At 56.4% G+C, this 22,491-nt stretch overlaps 2 protein-coding genes across 4 annotated transcripts in view; one reads left to right on the plus strand and one right to left on the minus strand.

Moving 5' to 3' along the window:
- SZT2 (SZT2 subunit of KICSTOR complex) overlaps positions 1-17,777 on the plus strand; it is a 53,480-nt gene extending 35,703 nt beyond the window's left edge. Inside the window, 30 exon segments of the mRNA XM_070368322.1 lie at positions 1,418-1,570; positions 1,673-1,775; positions 1,861-1,966; positions 2,052-2,163; positions 2,691-2,809; positions 2,917-3,081; positions 3,323-3,407; positions 3,543-3,707; positions 3,792-3,959; positions 5,826-5,959; positions 6,348-6,514; positions 6,628-6,725; positions 6,815-6,947; positions 7,047-7,177; positions 7,313-7,413; positions 7,487-7,663; positions 7,852-8,119; positions 8,223-8,302; positions 8,385-8,510; positions 8,615-8,814; positions 10,127-10,217; positions 10,442-10,522; positions 10,605-10,679; positions 13,178-13,391; positions 13,753-13,906; positions 14,047-14,169; positions 14,264-14,669; positions 14,783-14,899; positions 16,455-16,523; positions 16,684-17,777. Of these exon segments, the coding sequence (XP_070224423.1) occupies positions 1,418-1,570; positions 1,673-1,775; positions 1,861-1,966; positions 2,052-2,163; positions 2,691-2,809; positions 2,917-3,081; positions 3,323-3,407; positions 3,543-3,707; positions 3,792-3,959; positions 5,826-5,959; positions 6,348-6,514; positions 6,628-6,725; positions 6,815-6,947; positions 7,047-7,177; positions 7,313-7,413; positions 7,487-7,663; positions 7,852-8,119; positions 8,223-8,302; positions 8,385-8,510; positions 8,615-8,814; positions 10,127-10,217; positions 10,442-10,522; positions 10,605-10,679; positions 13,178-13,391; positions 13,753-13,906; positions 14,047-14,169; positions 14,264-14,669; positions 14,783-14,899; positions 16,455-16,523; positions 16,684-16,827 (4,265 nt within the window). The 3' untranslated portion in view covers positions 16,828-17,777.
- Positions 17,507-20,427, minus strand: HYI (hydroxypyruvate isomerase (putative)). 3 transcript variants are annotated; one of them, XM_014478997.2, is made up of 8 exons: positions 20,100-20,425; positions 19,909-20,020; positions 18,781-18,895; positions 18,307-18,385; positions 18,168-18,217; positions 17,997-18,066; positions 17,775-17,819; positions 17,507-17,664 (listed from the first exon to the last, which is right to left on the minus strand). In XM_014478997.2, the coding sequence occupies exons 1-8, from the start codon at positions 20,296-20,298 to the stop codon at positions 17,591-17,593; spliced, it is 744 nt and encodes a 247-aa protein (XP_014334483.1). In that variant the 5' UTR covers positions 20,299-20,425; the 3' UTR covers positions 17,507-17,590. The 3 variants fall into 3 exon arrangements, with proteins under 3 accessions (XP_014334483.1, XP_005898420.1, XP_070224424.1); XM_005898358.3 differs by having other exon boundaries at positions 17,775-17,909; XM_070368323.1 differs by having other exon boundaries at positions 17,775-18,066; positions 20,100-20,427.
- Between the last annotated feature and the right edge of the window lie 2,064 nt (positions 20,428-22,491).

Below are 22,491 nucleotides of genomic sequence, written 5' to 3' on the forward strand. Positions count from 1 at the left end.
AAATAAGGTGGAGACTTGAACATGTTTCTGTTCCATGGGAAAGAGCCAGCAGAGGGGGCACCGTTGAAGAATACAGGAGAGAAGGGACATGGAGCAGGCGCCGCTGTGACCTGTCTTCCTAAGGGCATGCTCTACTGGCCCTGCCTTGTTTTCTGAAATGACCATCTCGCCCCTGCTGGGTGATGGCTGGGGCCAAGGAAAGGGCAGGGGATGGTGGACAAGTAGGCCAGGTCACAGGCGAGAAGCCCGGAGGGGTGGAACCTGAGTGCCCATAGGATTTTCCCTCTGATTGGCTGTCCCTCCGGACAGGCAGGCACAGAAACCTTTGGGGTTAGAAAACACATGATCATCTACTTGAGATGGGAATCAAAATCTCCACACTTCTGCTCCCTTCTCTTATTCCTCATGACCTCTCACCCCAGCTCACAGGAAAAAGCCAGATTGTGCCATTCCTTTGCCGTTTTCCCTCAGTTCTAAAAGTCATGTCAGATCACTCCTTATCTTTAACATGCTTGGCAAGTCTGTAGACAAATGTTGCTAACAGCTACGGGAGAGCGCGTCTCTCAGCACGTCCTGGGATGTGTTCCATATCAAAGCAGAATCCCCGTAATTGATGGACTTCCCAGGGTTTAGAAGACATCTTCTGCAAATTGAGTATGAGCTGCAACCGCCAAGCACTCCTTCCCAGTGGCTCCCAGCAGCCCAGGATGTGAGACTAGTCGGAGCCCAGACCCAGCCCTTCCTCATTTTAGTCTTTCCATATGGTTTCGCTGAAACCCTTAGTAACCAGCATTCCAGTCCAGACTGTGCAGCCCCCTGGGTGTCCTGTACGCTGCTCACATCTTAGAGCAGCTTCTGTGGGAAACCAGATTGCCACCTTGACCTACTGGAAGGTTCCTCATCAACCTGGAAGGGGTCGGTCAAGGCCGTGGGCTGCAGCCACAGTCTTGCAAAGAGCCACCCAACCCTTCGGGTTTTCTGGGCTAGCTGTCCTCCAGAGCAAAGGGCGTAGTGTCGCCCCTGCCGTAGGGGTATGTGAGCAGTCACACACGTTCTGTTTTAGTGGGGTGTGTATTATTATTGCACTGCCCAATGAGTACATGAGTAGGATATGTTCTATATTAGATTCCGACAGGCTCAGAGTGTCCTGGCAGCATCCCCAGGACTATGCTTTGCCTTTCCTGATACCTCTTCTTAGCTCCTTCTCCATGTCTTCCTGAGATAGTTCTGAAAACCTCTGTGCTATGACCTGTCTTCCTAAGAGCTTATCTTAATACCCAAAGTGACCGTCTTTCCCCCCACAGAGCGATCGGCCAGAGGAGTCGTGGGTTGAGGACAGGTAGGCCAGTTCACAGGTGAGAAGTCTGAGGGCAGAGGGCTGTGTCCTGTTTCTGATCCACCATCTCCCGTCCCCCAGATTATGCTGCCGATGAGAGCTGTGGGCCCCGAGGGTACCTGGCCGCCACGATGCAGTTTGTCCCTGGCCATTTCTCCTGTGACGTCGTATGGGGAACCGTGATTCGAGTCCACTCACGCCTCAAAATGGGACCCAGCATGGGCGTCTCTCGGGGTATGTGATTGGCATGAGAGGGCAGGTGGAGTGTAGCAGGGTCAGGGGTGGGGGTGGGGAATCTGGAGAAAAGAGTTTTCTAAGCCCAGGTTCCCCCTACAGCCATCCAGGCCCTACGCTCTGTGCTTAATGCCTTCTCTGTGGTGAACCGGAAGAACATGTTTGTTTATCAGGAGCGAGCAACAAAAGCTGTGTACTACCTGCGGTATGTGGGTCCTGGGAAGCCGGGCTACAGCCTGGGGCAGTGGAGGAGCTGTGGTCCAAAGCCCTCCCGTGCCACTCTCTCCCAGGCTCCTGGAGACGTCCTGCAGTGAGCGGCCATGGGACAGTGATGCCCTGCCCCCGTCCCTTGCTCTGTCCCGAAGCCAGGAGCCCATCTGTTCCGAGGAAGCCTCGGCATGTATCCCCCACTCCCCGATTGCCCCGTGCTCCTGCAGACTTTGCTCCCTGGAGCCAGGCCCTGACCACAGTGTCCCTGCAGGGTCCTCGTTCTCCCCTGGACATGGCGTCCAGCCGCAGTTCCGATGCTGCTCGTCCTGTGGGCCAAGTGGACAGACATATCCAGCTGCTGGTGCATGGCGTGGGGCAGGCAGGTGAGGGGAGTGGCCAGATGTGGTTCCACAGTTGTCTGGGACTTCTTACACTAGCTCCGGGCATCTCTCGAGCAGGAGCTGGGTGGGAAAGGACAGGCTCCTGGGATGTTGAAGGGTAGGACCTATAGCTGGCTAAAATGCAGCCAGACGTCTAAACTGACTGAATATGTGGATAGATGGTGGTCCCATTGGCCAGATACTGGGGCGGGTTTGGGATACACTGAACCCAAGGTATCCAGTAGGCAACTGGCTCATTTATTTATGGCTCAATAAATGTATACTAGCCTTGGGCTAAGAATGTTACTGATGAGATAGATGCTATTATTATTCCCACTGTATTGAGGGGGGCACCGAGGCTTTGAGAGGTAAGACTCGCCTGTCAAACGCTGAGTAGCTTGGCAGAACTAGAAATTAGTGCTGGCAGCTTCTGATGTATGGCAGCCTGTTTGAGTCTGGGGTTAAGGGATGAGATGGGGTGGCTGGATCTTCTGCCAGTGTCTCCACCTCCCCACCGTGGCCGTGTCCAGGTCCTGAGATCACGGATGAGCTCGTACGGGTTCTGCGTCGGCGCCTGGATGAGGCCACACTAGACGTCATCACGGTCATGCTCGTGCGGAACTGCAAGCTGACGCCAGCTGACGTGGAGGTCAGCTCCCTCCCAGGCTCCCTGCGTGACTCCACCGCAGCCGCCGGGACAGTCGCAGCCAGAACCTCTTTCTTCAGCTCTGACTCCCCTTCCTTCCCTCTCTGCAGTTCATCCAGCCCCCAGGGAGTCTGCCCTCAGAGGTGCTGCAGCTGGGCCTGCCACCCTGCTGCCGGCCCTGGCTTCCCGCCCTGGCCTGGTACCTGCGGCAGAACCTACTCATCTTCCTGCACTCCCCCAAGTACACGGACAGCAACAGCCGGAACCACTTCCAGGTGAGGCTGCACGCCCCGTCCACACTTGCGTGCATGCTTGCTGAAGTAGCTGTTTTCTGCAGATCCCCACCCGGGTACCTTTGTGCGCCCGTGGACCTCTGTACACCCGGCCCGTAACACCTACCTGTGTCTCCCTTTGCTCTTGCGTGTGCCTGTTCCCCACTCTCCCCGTGGATACCTGTTCCCTGAAGCCTGTGTCCATCTGCCTGGTCTTAGTGCTCAGAGGCTCTTCTCTCCGCAGCATCCACTCCCGCCGCAGGGTGGCCTCCCCGACTTGGACATCTACTTGTACAACAAGCCTGGAGGACAGGGCACTGGGGGCAAAGGTACAGCGCAGCCCCTGGGCCCGTGGTGCCACGGGGTGTGGGAAAGCCTGTTCCTGTCCCGAAGCTGGGTGGGGGGTGGGGAGGGCAGGGCCCAGAAGTCGCAGAGCTGAGCTTTCCTTTTGGATTTCTACCCAGGGGTCGCCTGCATCACTCTAGCTTTCATGGATGAGGAGGGAGCCCCCATCTCGCTGGCATCGTGGCCCACTTCTTCTCCGGGGCCCCCAGACCCACTGCAGCAGGAAGAGTTCGAGCAGCTGACTCAAGTCACTCGCTGCCCAGTCCTGCCGGGCAGTTCTTCAGGTGGGGCGGCTTGGTCAGAGGAGGGGGTGTTCATTTAATGCTGTGGAAACCAGGGACACACTCAAGTGGCCCCTGTTCTTCCAGCTCCAAGCGGGGCCCCACGGCTTCGACTGGATGTGTGGGAAAAGGGCAACATCAGCATTGTGCAGCTGGAGGAGAAGCTCCGAACAGCAGCTCGCCAGGCCCTGGCGGATGCCATCATGGAGCTCTGGCTGCTGCCAGCGCCGCTGTGTACAGAGGATACATCCGCAGGTACATGGAGTCCTGCTGTGGGGAGTCACAGGTTCGCCAGGGCCAGGGCTGAGGGGAGAACCCCAGAGATCCAGGTGAGATGGTGTTCCAGGTCAGGGTGCAAGGAGAGTCTGGGGAGATGTGGCGGAGGCTGCATCTAAGATACACATTCTCGGCTGTCCATCACCTTCTCTGCATCAGCACGGTGACACACCTGATGGAAGTGCCTGTGTGCGGCTGTCACTCGCTGAGATTGGGGGTCTGTCACCAGGAACTCCCTACACACACTCACAACCAGGAACTCCCTACACACACACAGGACCAGGAACTCCCTACATACACACACAACCAGGAACTCCCTACACACACACACGACCAGGAACTCCCTGCACACACTCACGACCAGGAACTCCCTACACACACACATGACCAGGAACTCCCTACACACACTCACGACCAGGAACTCCCTACACACACACACGACCAGGAACTCCCTACACACACACACGACCAGGAACTCCCTACACACACTCACGACCAGGAACTCCCTACACACACACATGACCAGGAACTCCCTACACACACACACGACCAGGAACTCCCTACACACACACACGACCAGGAACTCCCTGCACACACACACACACACACACACACACACACACACACACACACACTCACGACCAGGAACTCCCTACACACACAGGACCAGGAACTCCCTACACACACACACGACCAGGAACTCCTTGCACACACACACACACACACACACACTCACGACCAGGAACTCCCTACACACACACGACCAGGAACTCCCTACACACACACACGACCAGGAACTCCCTGCACACACACACACACACACACACACACACACACACACTCACAGGAACTCCCTACACACAGGACCAGGAACTCCTACACACACTCACCACCAGGAACTCCCTACACACACACACACACACACACACACACACACTCACGACCAGGAACTCCCTACACACACACACGACCAGGAACTCCCTACACACACACGACCAGGAACTCCCTACATACACACACAACCAGGAACTCCCTACACACACACACCCAGGAACTCCCTGCACACACACACACACACACACACACACACACACGACCAGGAACTCCCTACACACACTCACCACCAGGAACTCCCTACACACACACACGACCAGGAACTCCATACACACACACACACACACACACACAACCAGGAACTCCATACACACACACACAACCAGGAACTCCATACACACACACACACACACAACCAGGAACTCCATACACACACACACACACACACTCACCACCAGGAACTCCCTACACACACACACGACCAGGAACTCCCTACACACACATACACAACCAGGAACTCCCTACACACACACACACACACAGACGACCAGGAACTCCCTACACACACTCACCACCAGGAACTCCCTACACACACACACGACCAGGAACTCCATACACACACACACACACACACACACACACAACCAGGAACTCCATACACACACACACACACACACACAACCAGGAACTCCATACACACACACACACACACACACACACACAACCAGGAACTCCATACACACACACACACACACACACACAACCAGGAACTCCATACACACACACACACACACATACACACACACACACACACACACCCTGCCATTCAAAAACAGGTATAGTATGTAAATACATATCTGTCTCTTACCAGTCTTGGGGCTGGCTGGGTTGCAGGAACAGGTAGAGTAAGTAAATGGCATGTCTGTCTCTTACCAGTCTTGGGGCTGGCTGGGTTGTCTGAAAGAGGGTTGACGGTCAGTGACAAGAGTCTGTAATGCCTGCTGCTCACAGGGAGTCTCAGGAGTGGGTCGCTGGACACCAAGAGCCCTGCAGGCCGAGCCAGCACCTTTCCCCCCAGCCCTGGCCCTGGCGAACCTGTGACTCCCCCCAGCAAAGCTGGCCGGCGTAGCTTCTGGGATATGCTGGTAATGGAATAAAGGGAGGTAGTGAGGTTGACCTCTGCCTTCTTGCCTGCCTCCTGTCTCCCCTCTCTACTCCCTGGAGGCCCTGCCTCAGAGCTCTGTCCCTTAGACAGGAGTATACAGAACATGGCACGTTCCCACTTATACACAGATAGCCTCAGCTTAAATGTTTTCATTTCCACTTTCCTTGTCAGATCCTCACAGCCTGCAAGATTTCAGCAGGCCTGTTACTAGCGAGGCCACTGAGGATCTGGAAAGTTGAGTAGCCTGCTCAAGGCTGCTCGGTTAGCCTCCAGCTCTTCTGGGTTCTTGTAACTATTCTTGGGTGCCTCCATCCTCCACCACATTCCCCTTCCCAGTAGCCCCTCCTCATTCACTGCATTGCCCCCAGAGTAAAACAGAATGTGGGGACTTGGGTTCCCCCAAAACAACTGACGACATTGTCCTGGATCGGCCAGAAGACACTCGGGGCCGGAGGCGTCACAAAACGGAAAGCGTTCGGACTCCGGGTGGGACTGAGCGGGCAGCGGGCCCAGAGTCTGGGGCCCAGAGACAAAGGTATGTGTGTTGTCATGGCAAATGTGCTGTGAGGTCACAGGGGTTGTTGAGTGCGTGTGACCACGCAGGTCTTGTGTGTGGGTGCGAGGCTCTTACTCCTGCTGTGTCTTCAGACGGAGGACCACACAGCTGGAAGAGGGTGAGGCGGGCACCCTGCAGCCTGTGTTTGCTCGTGTTGCTCAGCGCTGGATGGAGTTCATGGTTCAGATTGGTGAGACCCTTCTCCCACCCCCGAGCCTGTGGCCCAGTCCCCAGCCCCCAGCCCCAAGCCCCACCACAACCTCTGTGCCCGGGATCCAGGATGCGCCTCGGTGTCCAGGAGCTCCACTCACATGGTGTCCCGCTTCCTCCTCCCATCCGTCCTGTCTGAGTTCACCACTCTGGTCACCTCAATGGCTGGCGACACCAGTGTCCGCATCTTTGAGCAACATTTGTGAGTTTGGGATCTCACGGAAGCTGAGGTGGGAGAGGCGATGGCCAGGGAATGGGGCCGTGGATGGTCTGCTTTCTGTCTGTCCCTCCCTCCCACTAGGACTCCTGAGCCAGAGCTCTTCAGTCCGTGTTCCCTTGGACAGCTGGGCCCACCGCCCCGCCCGGCAGCTGAGCGGCACCTGCTGCTTCTGGGCAGGAACTTCTCACAGTGGAGGAGACCCACCCAGCAGGGTGAGGCCACAGCCTGCAGTAGGGGTGGGGGGGGTCTCAGAATGACTGATCCTGTAGCCTCTGACCCTCTGGGGGTCAGTGAGGGATTGAGAGGGATCAGTCCCAAGACCTTCATTTTGTCCCTTGACCCCATAGCTGCCAAAGCCATGCAGCGCTTTGAGCCGGGAGGTGACGGGAGCATGGGGCGAAATGCTCCCCGGCAGAGGTTCCTGCTGCTAGAGGTCGTGGACAAAAAGGTAGGCGTGGGGCCAGGGGCTGGGTGGTAGGAGGGGCTCTGTGATCCCACTGACGCTGAGCCCTGACTTCCAGCTCCAGCTACTGACCTACAACTGGGCTCCAGACCTGGGCGCAGCCTTGGGCCGTGCTCTGGTTCGCCTCGTGCAGTGGCAGAACGCACGCGCCCACCTCATCTTCTGCCTCCTCAGCCAGAAGCTGGGGCTCTTCCACCACTACGGCCAGTTGGACTTCCCAGTGCGGGATGAAAAGGTGCCTGCCGTCTGGGCCCCTCCTCTCCTGGGTGGTCAGCTAAAGGAAGCTGCCGTCCGGAAACAGGAGAGGGGACAGACTGAGAGCAGAGGTCGCAGGGAGGGCGAGTCAGAGAGGCAGCCACGGGGTAGGAGAGGAGGTCTGAGGGCAGAGGCCCTGGACCCATTGTGAGACTTCGTCTCTCTCAGGAGCCAAACCCATTCCTGCTGCCGACCGTAGAAGCAGAGACCCTCATCCGGAGTGCAAGTCCCCCGCTGAGCCGTGAGCAGGGCCGGCTGAGTGGGTCCTCGCGGGGCGGGGGCCCCCTTCCCCTGGACACATTCCCCTTCGATGAGGCCCTGCGGGATATCACGGCCGCCCGCCCCACCTCCTCCCTCGGCCCTGTGCCCAGACCGCCCGATCCCGTCACCTACCATGGACAACAGTTCCTGGAGATCAAGATGGCAGAGCGCAGAGGTGAGTGTGCTGGGCCGGGCGGCAGGCAGGGCCAGCTGTGGAGCCCGGCAGGAAGAGGGGTGGCTGCTCCTGGGGTCTGCCAGTAAAAGCCTCCAACCCCTAGAGCTGGAGCGCCAGATGAAGATGGAGAACCTGTTTGTCACGTGGCAGCAGCGCTCTGCCCCAGCCAGCATGCCCATCAGTGTGAGTGCCCCGCCCACGTCCTCCGGACCGCCCCGTGACCCTTGCCCTGGCCCCCCGCCCAGCGCTCACTCTATTTCTCCAGGCTGGGGAGCTGGAGACCCTGAAACAGTCATCCCGCCTGGTGCATTACTGTGCGACGGCCCTGCTCTTTGACCCTGCAGCCTGGCTGCATGGGCCCGCAGAGACCTCGGGGCCCCTGGAGGGACAGGTGAGGCTCCAGACTCTGGATTTCTCCAGGAGGACCTCTCTTCCTTCACCCCTGATAGGGTGGTTGCCGGCGGGTAGAGTCTCTCTTAACCTCCACTCCCACAGCGGCGCCATCGCCCTGAGTCGGCCTCTGGAAGTCGAGAATCCCCTGCCAACTGCGACTCCTCGGACGGGCCTCCGCTGGGCGCCCGGGAGGAGCCTTGGTTGAAGGAGCTGAGCTTGGCCTTCCTGCAGCAGTACGTGCAGTATCTGCAGAGCATGGGCTTTGTGCTGGTGCCGCTGCGGCCCCCCTCGCCTGCCCGCAGGTGAGCCCCTCTCGTCTCCCTGTTCTCCTCTCCTCCTCCATGGCAGGTGAGGGCCCACACTCCCTTCCCCTTGGGTCCTGTTTGGGTAATTAGGGCCATGTGCACATTCAGCTCACCAGGCCCACGCTATGACAGTTCATTTCACGTATCCAGATATGTGAGTTTGTTTTCTCCCTCCTGTTTTCAGTTTGATGCCTTTTCAAAGTAGTAAATGTAAGTCATGCTTTCTTACTCAAGATGCCCCCTAGGCCCAGAAAGCCATTTCCCACCTCCTTAGTGTTTCTGTAGCCAGCTCTCCATCTCCCCGGCCTCCCGTTCTCTCTCCGGCCTTAGGAGGAGGACAAGCCTGCGCCTCCAGGATGTTTCATTCAGTTGCCCCTCTCATTTCTCCAGGACAGACCCCAGGAGGAACTCAGCTTATTGCCCTCCACAGCCAGGTCCCAGCGGCAGGGATTTCTCTGGTGTTCACGTCCTTCCCATTCAGCTATGTTCTTCCCAGAAGTCAGAATGCCCTTTTAAAACCAAAGACACTAAGGTTAAATATATGTTTCTAGAGGAAAATTTTAAATCAGACCTTCCTCCCTCTCAAGTCTCTCCAATCAATAGGCCTGGTCCCTATTTCCTTGAGAATTAAGTGGGACATTTCTTCTTGCCAAAGGCTTTGACCACTGCCCACCCCGCCACCCCAAGCAACAGTTCCAGGAGTTTGTAGTCCTGAGTATGATAAGTGGGTCTCATTGGCTCTTTCTATTTTGTCCTCATTCACAGTACTTCTCTTTTTCCCCTTTGTCTCTGAGTTGAGAAAGGAAGGACAATAGGCTTTAGATCACTGAAACTGACCTTCCCAGCTCAAAAGAGAACCCCTTTTCCCTCTCAGAGGAACTGTCCTTACCAGGGCATCAAGCATCCACTTGAGCTTTCCCCGTGAAGTCTCAAGATGGACATCACCCACTCCCCTCCCACCCTCCCCTGCTGCCTCCAACAAGCAGGTACTGCCATATCCCACCGGGGTCTCCCCTTAGTCATGGCAGCCTCGCCGGCCCCACACTCATCCTCTCGCTGGAAGAGAGGGGCCTGTCTCCACCTCCCCTTAGAGCAGCACCTGCTGTGGAGAGAGCCCCGCACCACAGTCTAGCCCCGGACTCCAGTCTCAGCCTGCCCACTGACCTACCGTGGGACCCAAGCAGGTTACCTCTGAGCCTGTCTCCTTGCCTCCACAGTGACTCCATGTGAACTGGTTCTGGGTCTGATAGCAGGGACCCTTCACCCCACAAGCCTGCCTCACCCCCTTGTCCCTCTTCCTTTTCTGCAGCACCAGTCGGCTTCGGGCCATGGCTATCCTTGGAACAGAAGGACGGGGTTCCTTCTCCTGCCCGAAAACCAAGGCTGAAGGGAGCCCCAAGGTAAACACATTGTCATGTGCCTTCCCCAGCAGTGAAATCAGCGATGCCTCAGACACCAGCATCACTAAGCCTGAATTATTTGCCCAAGGCCTAAAGTCAGGGGCCCTGGATAATGACTGAGGTCATTGATCCCAGCCTGACACCATTAAAGTCATTGGCCCAGGGGCCTGCTTCCCCAAGAGCCCCCATACTTGCCCCTAACCCCAGTCTTTCTCCTTTTGCAGAGCACGGGCTCTCCAGTCACCACATACCACCTGCAGCGGGCACTGCCTGGGGGCATCATCCTCATGGAGCTGGCTTTTCAGGTAAACAGGAGGAGCACCATGTGAGGAGAGCCAGGCCCTCCTGTCTCTTGCCCTCCTGACCTCATCTTTGTCTTCTCTCCAGGGCTGTTATTTCTGTGTCAAACAGTTTGCCCTGGAATGTTCCCGAATCCCCATGGGGCAAGCTGTCAACTCTCAGGTAAGTGGTGGGGACAGAGGGCTGTGGGGTCTAAGTGTAACCCCAGCAATGATTTGCTACTGTGGGTAGCTGGGTCATTCCAGTGCCATGACTGGCCCATCTACCAGTCACATTGTGATAGTCCAGAGCTGTGTTCAGGCATGGCACTGGGGGCAGAAGGCAGTGCAGCACAGGGGCCAGTCTGGCCCTGGAGTCATTCTGGCACTGACCGTAGATGGGTGGACAGTGAGGACATTTGAGCTGAATGGTAATATGACACATGGGTGGGCCAGTGCCAGTCCTGGCTTAGAGGGGGGCAGCCTGGCACTGTTCATATAGTCACTAACACTTAGAGTGTGGACTAGAGTCCCCACCCATACAGCATACCCCCACACTTGGTTTTATTTCTAGCCCTGTCTGATTGCCTGAAGGCAGGGCCTCTGTACCCCATGAGGGCTGAGCACTCAGGAGAGCTCAGAATGAATGAATGAGTCAGGACCGAGTGTGGTCAGGGACCTGAAGCCCTCCAGCCTTGAGCGAGTTTGGCCCCTTTGGGTTGTCAGGCTTGTCGTGCAAGGGCCTCTGCCTTCCTTGTACCTCAAGTTGAGTTTGTAAGAGATCAGGGTCTGACTGGGTACAGGCTGTCACTCTCCAGGACAGACGGCATAGACTCTTCCCAAATCTGGACAGCTTCAGATCCAGCTCGTAGGTGGTGGGCTCTGACTCGGGTATGGATGCCTCGTCTAGTCATCACAGGAGAGTGAGATCCAGGAAAGTTTGGTGACTTCGGTGCAGGAACCTACCTGGCCTAGGGCACAGCAGGGAGATTGGACGGGCAGGTACTCTTCCACACTTTGCTGTAGTATTGGCAGGACGGACCCACTTCATTATTCTCTTGAGCTTCCTGAAGTCCTGACTTCCCTGACCCCTGATCTCTGTCCAGCTTGGTTCTCTCTGCCCCTGCATATCTAATCTGTATTCCTACTTAGATTTCTAAGGTGCTTTATTATTGCTATTAATTAGTGTTTAGTATACATTCTAAGCAAAGAGAATTTTATTCCTGCTGTACAGATGGGGAAACTGAGGTTCACAGAAGTTAAGTGGTGTGCCCCAGGGACACAGCTAGTTGGTGGCAGTACTGGGGCTGCAATCTGAGGCTCATCCTTGGTGACTGCACTGTTTATCACGCTGCTTCAGATTTATGAGGGTCTTTCCTTTATTTCCATAGTGGATGGGGAAACGGAAGCAGAGAGGTTGTGACTTACCCAGTGTCCTGCAGCTACTCTGACTCCTAGGCAATTGCCTCATTTACAGTCACTGACTTCCTTTCCTACTAGTTTTTTGCCCAGTGCCACCAAGGGGCATGCTCATGTAGATTCTGCCATTCCAGCCTCACTTATCCAACTGTTAATACACTCTCAGTAATGCTGATTTCCTCCAAGAGAAGCCCAGCTCCGTGTCTCTGCCTTCCTTTCTTCCTGCATCAGTGGTTTGTTCATTCATTCATTCCTTCGCAGATCAACTAGAGAAGGCCTACCCTGGGCTGGGAGAAGGCAATGGCAACCCACTCCAGTGCTCTTGCCTGGAAAATCCCATGGACAGAGGAGCCTGGTAGGCTGCAGTCCATGGGGTCGAGAAGAGTCGGACACGACTGAGCGACTTCACTTTCACTTTTCACTTTCATGCATTGGAGAAGGAAATGGCAACCCACTCCAGTGTTCTTGCCTGGAGAATCCCAGGGACAGGGGAGCCTGGTGGGCTGCCGTCTCTGGGGTCGCACAGAGTCGGACACGACTGAAGTGACTCAGCAGCACCCTGGGCTAGCCTTGACAGGATGTCCCAGATGAAGCTTTACAAATGAGTGGGAGTTAGCCAGCTTTGGGGGTCAGTGGGAGCAGCATTCAGGCAAAGAGAATGGCCGGTACAAAAGTGTAGAGAAAATATGTGATATATACTTGGGGACAGCAAGTAATTTGATGAGAAGATAAAGCTGGAGAAATGGGAAGTGCCCAGAAAAACCTTTCTAATAGTAATTACACACCTGGCCTACCCAGCCCACCCTGTTTAAAACCACACCTGCTTTACCACCTGATTTTCCATAACAATCTACTAATCTGCTGTGTATTCATTTACTGTGATGTTTATTATCCTGTCCCCACTGCTAGACTGTAAGCTCCTTGAGGGCAAGGGTGTGTATCCCCAACACCTAGAACAGTACCAGGTAGGCAGGTGGTAGGCACTCAGCAAGTATTTATTACATGAGTAAATCTGTGCTGGATTTGAGTGGACTCTGGGATACAGAGTTCAGAGGTTCATCTCTCAAAATGGTCAGTTTCATGTCAACAGTTACAACACAGTTGAATGTCATGAGGAGGGCTTCTCACAGAAGCGTTTCTGGCAGAGGGACCCACAGGACAGGGTGAATTGTGAGCGGCGTTTTCCCAGGCAGGAGGAGGGAAGTGGGGGTGCGCTGGGCCGCCTGCCGTCGTCCCCTGACCTGGCCCCCCGCGCCTCCCCAGCTGTCCATGCTGTTCACGGAGGAGTGCGACCGGGTGCGGGACCTGATGCACGTGCACTCGTTCAGCTACGACTTCCACCTGCGCCTCGTGCACCAGCACGTGCTGGGCGCCCACCTGGCGCTACGGCACGGCTACCAGCTGACCACCTTCCTGCGACACTTCCTGGCCCACCACCCGGATGGGCCCCACTTCGGCCGCAATCACATTTACCAAGGTCAGTGCCCAAGGGCCAGCCAGGGAGCCGGGAAAAGAACAGGCCGCGAGCCGGGACCGAAGGGACCACTTTGGGGGCCAGACCTTGTCTCTTGTGCCCCCTCTCCTGTGTCGTCAGTCGCCTTGCGTCACCTGGACCCTGTCCTCACCTTTCTGTCTTAAGTAACTCCCAGTCTGTTTCATAAGCTTAGGTCCTGTACCCCGTGTGCCCTGAGCCGCTTTGTCCCACCCCCATGTCCCACAGGAGCTCCCCAGAAAGAATCAGTCTGCTTGTCAGTCAGAGCCTCAGGGACTCTTGTCCTCCAGCCCACAGATCCTTGAGTCTGTCTGGGGCTCAGTGTCTACTGTAACTCGCCTCTCAGGGACCCTGGAGCTGCCCACCCCGCTCATCGCTGCCCACCAGCTGTACAACTACGTGGCCGACCATGCCAGCTCCTACCACATGAAGCCGCTTCGGATGGCCCGGCCAGGAGGCCCGGAACACAATGAGTATGCCCTGGTGTCGGCATGGCATAGGTAAGGCGGGATGGGGACAGGTGGAGCTGGAGCCAGGGCCATCCTTGCAGTAGGGGGACCCGTGTTCTCTTAGGCTGAAAGGGTGGGCCTGGCTTCATCAGAACCTCAGGTTTGACGTCTCCCCCACCCCCACTGCTCAGCTCTGGCTCCTACCTCGACTCTGAGGGACTTCGTCACCAGGACGACTTTGACGTGTCTCTGCTTGTCTGTCACTGTGCTGCACCCTTTGAGGAGCAAGGAGAGGCCGAGCGGCACGTTCTTCGGTCAGCAGATCCCCTACCTTGAACGTGGCTCTTGCCCTGAAATGGCCGTCTCCCCTACTGTGACCATCACACTCCTACCTCCTCCCCACCCTAGGCTACAGTTCTTCGTGGTGCTCACCAGCCAACGAGAGCTGTTCCCCAGACTCACTGTGGACATGCGCCGGCTCCGGAAGCCGCCCAGACTGACACCGGAGCCAGAGGCTCCTGGGAGCTCAGCCAGTAGCCCTGGGGAGGCCTCTGGGGCCAATTTGGCCCCCGGACCAGCTCCCCTCTTCCCCCCACTGGCTGCAGAGGTGGGCTTGGCACGCGCACGGCTGGCTCAGTTGGTCCGGCTGGCTGGAGGGCACTGCCGTCGGGACACCCTTTGGAAGCGCCTCTTCTTGCTGGAACCACCAGGACCTGATCGGCTGAGGCTAGGGGGGCGCCTGGCCCTGGCCGAGCTGGAGGAGCTCCTAGAAGCAGTCCATGCCAAATCCATTGGGGACATTGACCCGCAGCTGGTAAGGGGCTGGGGTGGGTGCTTGGAATGCCACCAGCAGCCAGGGTAAAGGTTGCGGGAGTCTCAGAGGTGGCTCTGGGACAGCAGATCCATGCCTGTGGACCTTTCCCCCAGGACTGCTTCCTGTCTATGACAGTCTCCTGGTACCAAAGCCTGATCAAGGTTCTCCTGAGCCGCTTTCCCCAGAGCTGTCGCCATTTCCAGAGCCCAGACTTGGGGACTCAGTACCTGGTAAGTTTCCTTGGCCTTCCTCTGAAAGAAATCCTCATTAGAGGGAGGACAGGGTTCCCCTCAAGGAGCCCCAGCCTGACTAAATAGGCTCTGGAGGGAGGCTGAGAGGGAGTGATGACACAGGTAGATAGGAGGAAAACTCTTCAAGCACCAAGCCATAGCCTGTGACTCACTGAGAAGAACCTAGAGCTATGCTCTCAGGACCCTCAAAGGCACAAACCTTGGCTAGTGATCCCAGGGGCCAAGCTCTGGAACCTCATAAGTGGTTAGTTCATGTAGGTTCAAGTCCCAGAAAGGACTTCTTGGGCTTTCAGGACTCTTTACCAAAGTGTGGTCCTCGCACCAGCAGCATCAGCCCCACTTGGGAGCTGGCTGAGTGCAGGTCCAAGGCCCCACCCCCAACCTGCTGGCCCAGCAGCTGTTTTTCCACCATCTCCAGAGAAGGCAATGGCACCCCACTGCAGTACTCTTGCTTGGAAAATCCCATGGATGGAGGAGCCTGGTGGGCTGCAGTCCATGGGGTCGCTAAGAGTCGGACACGACTGAGCGACTTCACTTTCACTTTCATGCATTGGAGAAGGAAATGGCAACCCACTCCAGTGTTCTTGCCTGCAGAATCCCAGGGACAGGGGAGCCTGGTGGGCTGCCGTATATGGGGTCGCACAGAGTTGGACACGACTGAAGCGACTTAGCAGCAGCAGCCAAAGTGATTGATGTGCACATTAGAGATTGACAGGTTGCTGGGAAGGACAGTGGAGAGAAGAGAGTTATGGCAGTGGGCACTGGGGACTGCAAGACTCAAGGATGGCCCAGTTGAGAGCGGCAGTTTAGGAGGGTAAGGTTCAAAAGATTTCTGAAAAAATAGTACTTGGCCCATGGTGAGGGGTCCTGCCACATGGTGCTTGTGGGGAAGACTTAGTTTCAAGGTGTGACAAAGCATCACCCAGAAGCTGAGGTTAGTTAGGGTAAGGCTGCGGGAGTGCGGGCGAGTGTGAGCAGATGGGGGTGCTTCTGTGGGTGGCAAGAATGCTGGAGCAGGAGCAGGTTTGGGGGAAGGGCGATGAGTTGAGTCTGAGGCCCAAGAGGACCTTGCAGGACCACAGTCTGGAAGGTCTGTGGACATTGGGGATTGGAGCTCAGGAGAGGGGTGTAGGCAGCACTTATATGAACAGGAGGTCACTGAAGCCCCGGGCATAGAAGAAACTGCTTGGGGAGAGATTACAAAGCTGAGCTACAGGGACAGACATCCGGGAGGCCAGAGACACAAAACCCAGGAGGCAAGGAGGACTCTCGTCGAGGGGAGAGAGCCTCCCTTTGTTGATGGGCTTCAGGTGTTGATGCCAGCTTGTGTAGGGCCTTCCAGTCAAGGACCACTCCCCTCATCCTGACGTCCTGCACAGGCTGACTGGGAGCCAATAAGGATGAGAAGGCTGCAGCGCAAGGGGGGTCAGGTGGTGATGAAAGCTGGCCTTCCTCATGCTGGCCCCACCTCCAGGACGCGCTCGTGGAGGGTCTGTCTGCCGCACTGTCCATCTCATTGTGTCTGTGTCTTTAGGTCGTGCTGAATCAGAAGTTCACGGACTGTTTCGTGCTAGTGTTTCTGGACTCCCACTTGGGAAAGACGGTGAGAACAGGGGTGGGGGGCTGTTGAGGGGCTTTGTGTCAGCCCTAGTGGGAGGCTATACCCCAAATGCTCCACCCCAGAGCCTGCTGAGGTTGGGGAGCCCAGCTTCCTGGGCCCAGCCTGCCCGCCTCTCACCACTGCACCCACTCCCTGTTCTTAGTCTCTGACAGTGGTTTTCCGAGAGCCCTTCCCTGTGCAGCCCCAGGACAGCGAGAGCCCCCCCGCCCAGCTGGTCTCCACCTACCACCACCTGGAGTCCGTCATCAACACAGCCTGCTTCACCCTCTGGACCCGCCTCCTCTGAGGGACAGGCCACTGAATGTCCTCGAATCATGGGTCTAGAAGGTTGCCCTCTTGAAATCTTGGCCAGCCCTTCCAGGTCCCTGGGCAAGACTGGACACTGAGGGACGCCAGAGGTCGTGTGAATGTGTCTTGGGGGCCTGTAGCAGGAGCTGTGCTCCCTAAACACTTGCTGCCACTGACCAGCACAGGGCTCCAGAGGGTCCACTCACCTCCTGAGGTGCCCATGTCCTCTCAGGTCCCCGGGCCCTTCCAGAAGGAGACTCCTTTCTGCTCACCTGGCTGAGTCTGGGAATTCTTCATATCAGGTGGCAGGTAGACCCCTTAGAGCTGCTCTGCCTGAATCCTGTCCGACACCCACCTCCCCCACCCCCATCTCGAGTCCTCTGATCATCAGTTCCCACTGGGACATCATTGCCAAACCATTGCCATTGAGATAAGACACCTCCGTTCGAATCCCAGCTCTGCCTCTGAAGCAGCTGTGACCGTGGGCAAGTCCCTTGGCCGTCGTACCCTTGGTTTCTCATCTGTACACAAGGAGCACAGACACAGCAACACCGGCACAGACTGGAGGACTTGAACATGAGCTGTATGGCCCTTCTCTGCAGGAGGAAGCGACCCAAAGAAACTGAAGAGTTAGACACTGTGTGTCCTCCCCTCCCCTCCAATAACACACATGTGGAAACGTTCAGCAGGTTGTCTTTAATTAGAGGAGACTCAGTCATGCTGCTCACCATCCCAGAGGCGTGTGGCTGGAGCACAGGACCTCACTGGCCAGCCTGTGGGCGGCCCCTCATCTCCCAGTATGAACGCAGCCAACTCAGGCCCTCTGCTGTGTCTCCTGAGGGGAGCAGGGCGTGCAGCACCTCAGCCCATGAGGAGGAAGACAGCCCCTGTCCGACACTGTCCCTCCAGAGGCCTTCCCTGGGGCCAGGCTCAGCCCACCCTCACCTCGAGGCTGGTACTCGCAGCCCACGAAGCCTGTGTAGCCTTCATCTTCCAGCAGTTGGAACAGATAGGAGAAATTGAGCTCTCCGGGGCTATCGGGTTCCCCCCGACCCGGGACCTGTGCCACCTGCACGTGCCCTGGGGGTAGATGTTGGGGTAGAGAGAGTGGAAGGACAGAGGAAGCCTCATCGCAGACCAGGAAGAAGCCAAGAAAGGGGCCCTCACCAACAATGGGCAGGAACTCTCGCACGTTCCCTGTCAGGTTCCCGTCCATGATCTGCCAGTGGAATAAGTCCTGGGGCAGAGATTCCCACAGTCAGACCCTGCAGCCCACACCACTGTCCCCAGCTTTGGAGAACACGGCCCTCTGAGAAGCACGCCCTCTCCCCCACTTACCATCTGTAGCTGGAGGTTGGGTCTTCCCACCTTCTGTAAGATGGCAGCCGCTGGGAGAGAAACCAGGGAGGGGGGTCATGAGACTCAAGGAGGGCTGGAGAATCAATGGACAGGAGGCGGCAGGGGGCCGGGGGCCTACCCTGCTGGGGCGTGTCCAGGAAGTACCGGGGGTCCGTGATGCGGGTGTTTATGGGCTCCAGCAGTCCCACGAGGTTCTCCTAGCACCAGGCCAGATCCATGAGTAGAGCTCTCCCCAAGTTCGACCCCCTCAGTTAGTCACTGCTCAAGCCGATCTCCAGCCCTTCTGGCCTGGGCCAGGGCCCAGCCTGGCACCTCACTGCTCTCCCTACTGTGTTTCCCCTCCACATACATACATGCATGGAGTATGTGTGTCTGTGTGTTTTCACTGTCTCGTGTGCGTGCTCAGTCATGTCCAACTCTGTGACCCCAGGCTCCTCTGTCCATGGGATTTCCCAGGCAAGAATACTGGAGTGGGTTGCCATTTCCTCCTCCAGAGGACGTTCCTGACCCAGGGATCAAACCCACATCTCCTGCATTGGTAGGCAGATTCTTTACCACTGTGCCATCTGAGAAGTCCCTTTCACTGTCTCACCTGAGCCAAAACCTCAGCTGCATGCCTGAGGTTCTCCAGGAAAACTATCTCCATTTCACTCCTGACTGCGGCTCTGTCAGCCCCCTTGGGCACTCGGCCAGCCATCAGGTGAATCCTGTGGGGAAAATGGGACTGGAGGAGACTGTGGAGTCCATCTTCCTGGAAGAAGCCTTCACTCCCACGCTCCCTGGGGACTTCTCTTCCAGCTGCCCTCCAACTGCACCAGCCTCCCGTCTCCCCAGGTCTCCAGCTGGGACCTGGCTGTGGTGCTCAGGCCTCCCGGTGCCCTCAGATACTTGTGTCAACCTAAGACCAAGACCTTTCCCAGATTCCTTCTGAAGGCCCACCATCCTCCTGCTTCAGAGACCACAGGCCTTCATGCAGCCTGTCCTGTACATCCAGATTCTCCTTTTCCATGGCCCTTCTCCTCAAGCCTCACCTTTAAAAAATTACTTTGACCCTTATGCTCAGGTATTCCATGCTGCTTGTCTCTCCTCCTTGCATCTGTTTCTTAGCTGCTCCCCATCTGTTTTCTGCACACACACTCCTCCCTCTGCCCCATAACTGCTTGTTGCCAGTTCCTTCTCAGCCTGGTTGCCCTGTGCAGGATTTGACATTCACCTTATCAGCCCCACTCTGAGTCCCGCACCTTCTCCCTTCACCGCCTCATCTTTCTCAGTCACCTCCAAAGCAGATAGGCTTCACCTCCAGCCTCATAATCTCTGCAGAATACACCAAGCCCCCAGGGGCGTGTGGCTACTGCATCCCTGCCTGGAATGCTCCTTTGGTCAAGAAAGCACCCACCACGGAGACCCAGTTCAACATCACTACCTGTTAAGAAGCTTTCTCTGACCCCAGACCGAGTTAGTACCTGCTCTGCTCCCAAGGTCTCCTTGAACTGACCAGTCCTCTTAATGGATCACTGCTTTGTTGACAGTGTTATGTCCTAGGTCATACTGAGTTCCCAGCATGAGGTGAGCAAGAAAGAGTTGCAAACTGAGAGTGACATACACACAGATGAAATGCAAAAGGCAATTTACAAGGGCCCAGGCCTGAAGAGGCAGAAAGTACCCCTGAGCCTCTTCTCTCGCGGATTATGGGGGCGGGGGAATGGAGAGGGGAGGTTACCTGGAACAGTCCAGAGCCTTAGCGTACAGCACCGCCTGCTCCAGCCCTTCTCGGAAGGCCGCCTGCCTCCCGGGAACAGCCCCGAGCCCATTCTCCCCCTTCTCTCTGTCTCCTGCGGAAAGAATGGGCCTCAGCTCCCTGCTCCTTCCCCCCTGCCCCACCCTGTCCCGGCCCGGGCCCTCCCGGCGCACCCGGGGGCGTGTTGATTAGCACGACTCGTAGCCCGGCTTCCCGCGCCGCGCGCGCCAGCGCCTCCGGCGGCTCCGCATACGGCCAGCCGATTTCGGCCGCTTCGAAGCCTAAACTACCCGCGGCTCGGAGCCGCGCGGGAAAGCCCGACAGCTCCGGGAACAGCCACGACAGGTTGGCCGAGAAGCGGAGCGGAGCCATGGCTTCTCGAGAGCGCGCGCGGGGCGGAGTCTCCGCAGCTAGAAGGCTGCAATGGCGGGCAGGGTTGAGCGGGGGACTTCACGGCCCAGGCTGCATGCAGGGCCGGGTTAAAGACTGGAGGGCCGCACTTGCCGGGAGCGGCGGGGCGGGGCGTGGAGGACCCGGAAGTGGTGGAGGAACCCGGCCCGGCCGCGCGGGGGCGCGCTGGCGCCGCGAGTTGGGTGCCGGCCCTCTCCGGCTGGGAGACCCGTGGGTGGTAAGGGCCGAGGACCTGCCAGGAAAGTGCACTTTTCCGGACGCGAGAGGAAGGCATGGGGAGGGGGCGCGGGCCCAGTTAGGGTGAAGGAACGTGGATGCTAACAAATGCTTGGTGTTTACCTTCATCATAACCAGAGTATCTTGTTCATTAAAGAACTTTTGAAAGCCATGTGCCGCACCACGCAGCCGTTAACTTTCCTGTACAGGGCAAAAACTCAACATGTGCAGTCTTGTCTTAGAAAACCCTGATCACAGTGTATATGAGGTCTTATAGCATATTGTTTCGTTTTCCCCGAGAAAACCTTGAATTAGCTGCTCGTTCCACACCTGAACAGCCTAGAACTGATCATGTTACAGGGGTTTCAAAGTGTGTGTGTGTGCGCGCGCGCGCGCGCGCGCGCGCATGTGCTATGAAAGCTCTTTAATGCACCTTTTGGTTCCATCTCTGAATCGTTTTCTCAGGTTCCTCTTGTAGGTACAAAGTTCAAAGTCCCTTGTAAGGAAAACTGCCCCTACCCCCTGGACTCCGCACCGAGCGGCTGTGGGCGGGCTGTCCCCTCTCAGCCCTAGCTGATTGGGCCACGGAAAGACATCTGATCCAAGCGCAGCCGATCGGCCCCGAGACCCTTGTCCAGTTTGTAAAGCTAATCTGGCCAATTAGATTCCCTCTTGGAGAGTTCAAACAAGGAAATCCTGAGAGCCAAGTAAGCGGTGGGTTTGGCAGATGGTTTTGGCTGTAGAAACTAAATAAACTGGAGTCAGGTGGTGAAGAAAATTAGAACAGAGAAGGAGAATAACCGAACACTACGAGTAGGCGTAGCACATTGAGATACCGCTGCTTTAGAGTTCCCAGGACTGACCAAACCCACGGCAGCTCCCAGGTCTACGCTTCCCCAGGCCAGGATATTTAGACTTTCCCTGGTTTCTGTGTCTGTAGTCTCCTGGTGTTTCTTCAGATCATCCGAATAAATTTATTTCAGCCCCACTAACCCAATTGAATAGGCAGATTCCAGGTTGGGATTACATGGTGAAAAAGTAGGGCCATGCTTAAGTTTTTTATGACTGTGCTAATGTGCTGCAGGCGCTAAGTTGCTTCTGTCGTGTCCAACTCTGTGCGACCCTATGGACTGCAGCCTGCCAGGCTCCTCTGTCCATGTCCATGGGATTATCCAGGGGAGAAACCTGGAGTGGGTTACCGTTCCCTCCTCCAGGGAATCTTCCCGACCCAAGGATCGAACCCGTCCCAAGTCTATCTGCATTGGCAGGCCGGATTTTTACCACTAGCACCACCCGGGAATGGCTTCTCAAAAATGTAATTTTACGCTCAGATGACACATGCATAGAAGTCATCTTGATCTGCTTCCTGTGCTAACTTTGACAAAAGGCAGCTTGAAGTGCAACATCAGGAGAACCCAGTGTCCACTATCTTCTGTCACTGCTCACTTGCAACTCAAGTCAGGCTCAACCAGCCACCCCGGGTCCAGGCTGAGAGTTAAAATTAATCCAAGTTCCTGTCAGGTACTATTTCTTCAGCACTGCCGCCACGAACAGACGGATGTGAGCTCACCTGAAATCAAATCACTTTATTTCTTGCCCCTCTGCATTATGCTTGGAACTCTGACTCCTCCAGGAACATGTTTCTTGGAAGAAAGTGAAAATGAAAGTCACTCAATCGTGTTCGACTCCTTGCGACCCCATTCACTATACAGTCCGTGGAATTCTCCAGGCCAGAATACTGGAGTGGGTAGCCTTTCCCTTCTCCAGGGGCTCTTCCCAACCCAGGGATCAAACCCAGGTCTGCAGGCGGATTCTTTACCAGCTGAGCTATCAGGGAAGCCTTTCATGTTTCTTGGGCACTGTCCAATCAGGATATGGCCTCACTAAGTTTAACATTTTAATCAATCTCAAGTTCAGCATGTTTATGATCCACTGTTG

Source organism: Bos mutus, chromosome 3 (assembly GCF_027580195.1).
Source record: "Bos mutus isolate GX-2022 chromosome 3, NWIPB_WYAK_1.1, whole genome shotgun sequence".
In the NCBI taxonomy this organism is placed as follows: domain Eukaryota; kingdom Metazoa; phylum Chordata; class Mammalia; order Artiodactyla; family Bovidae; genus Bos; species Bos mutus.

Excerpts from the sequence above, each read along its gene's own strand:
- HYI (XM_070368323.1), bottom strand. The coding sequence starts at position 20,298 with ATGGCTCCGCTCCGCTTCTCGGCCAACCTGTCGTGGCTGTTCCCGGAG. Across the intron at positions 18,896-19,908 it reads AAGGCTCTGGACTGTTCCAG|GATTCACCTGATGGCTGGCC; the intron begins GTAACCTCCCCT and ends TTTTCCCCACAG. Across the intron at positions 17,665-17,774 it reads CTGCGAGTACCAGCCTCGAG|GAGACACAGCAGAGGGCCTG; the intron begins GTGAGGGTGGGC and ends TGCTCCCCTCAG.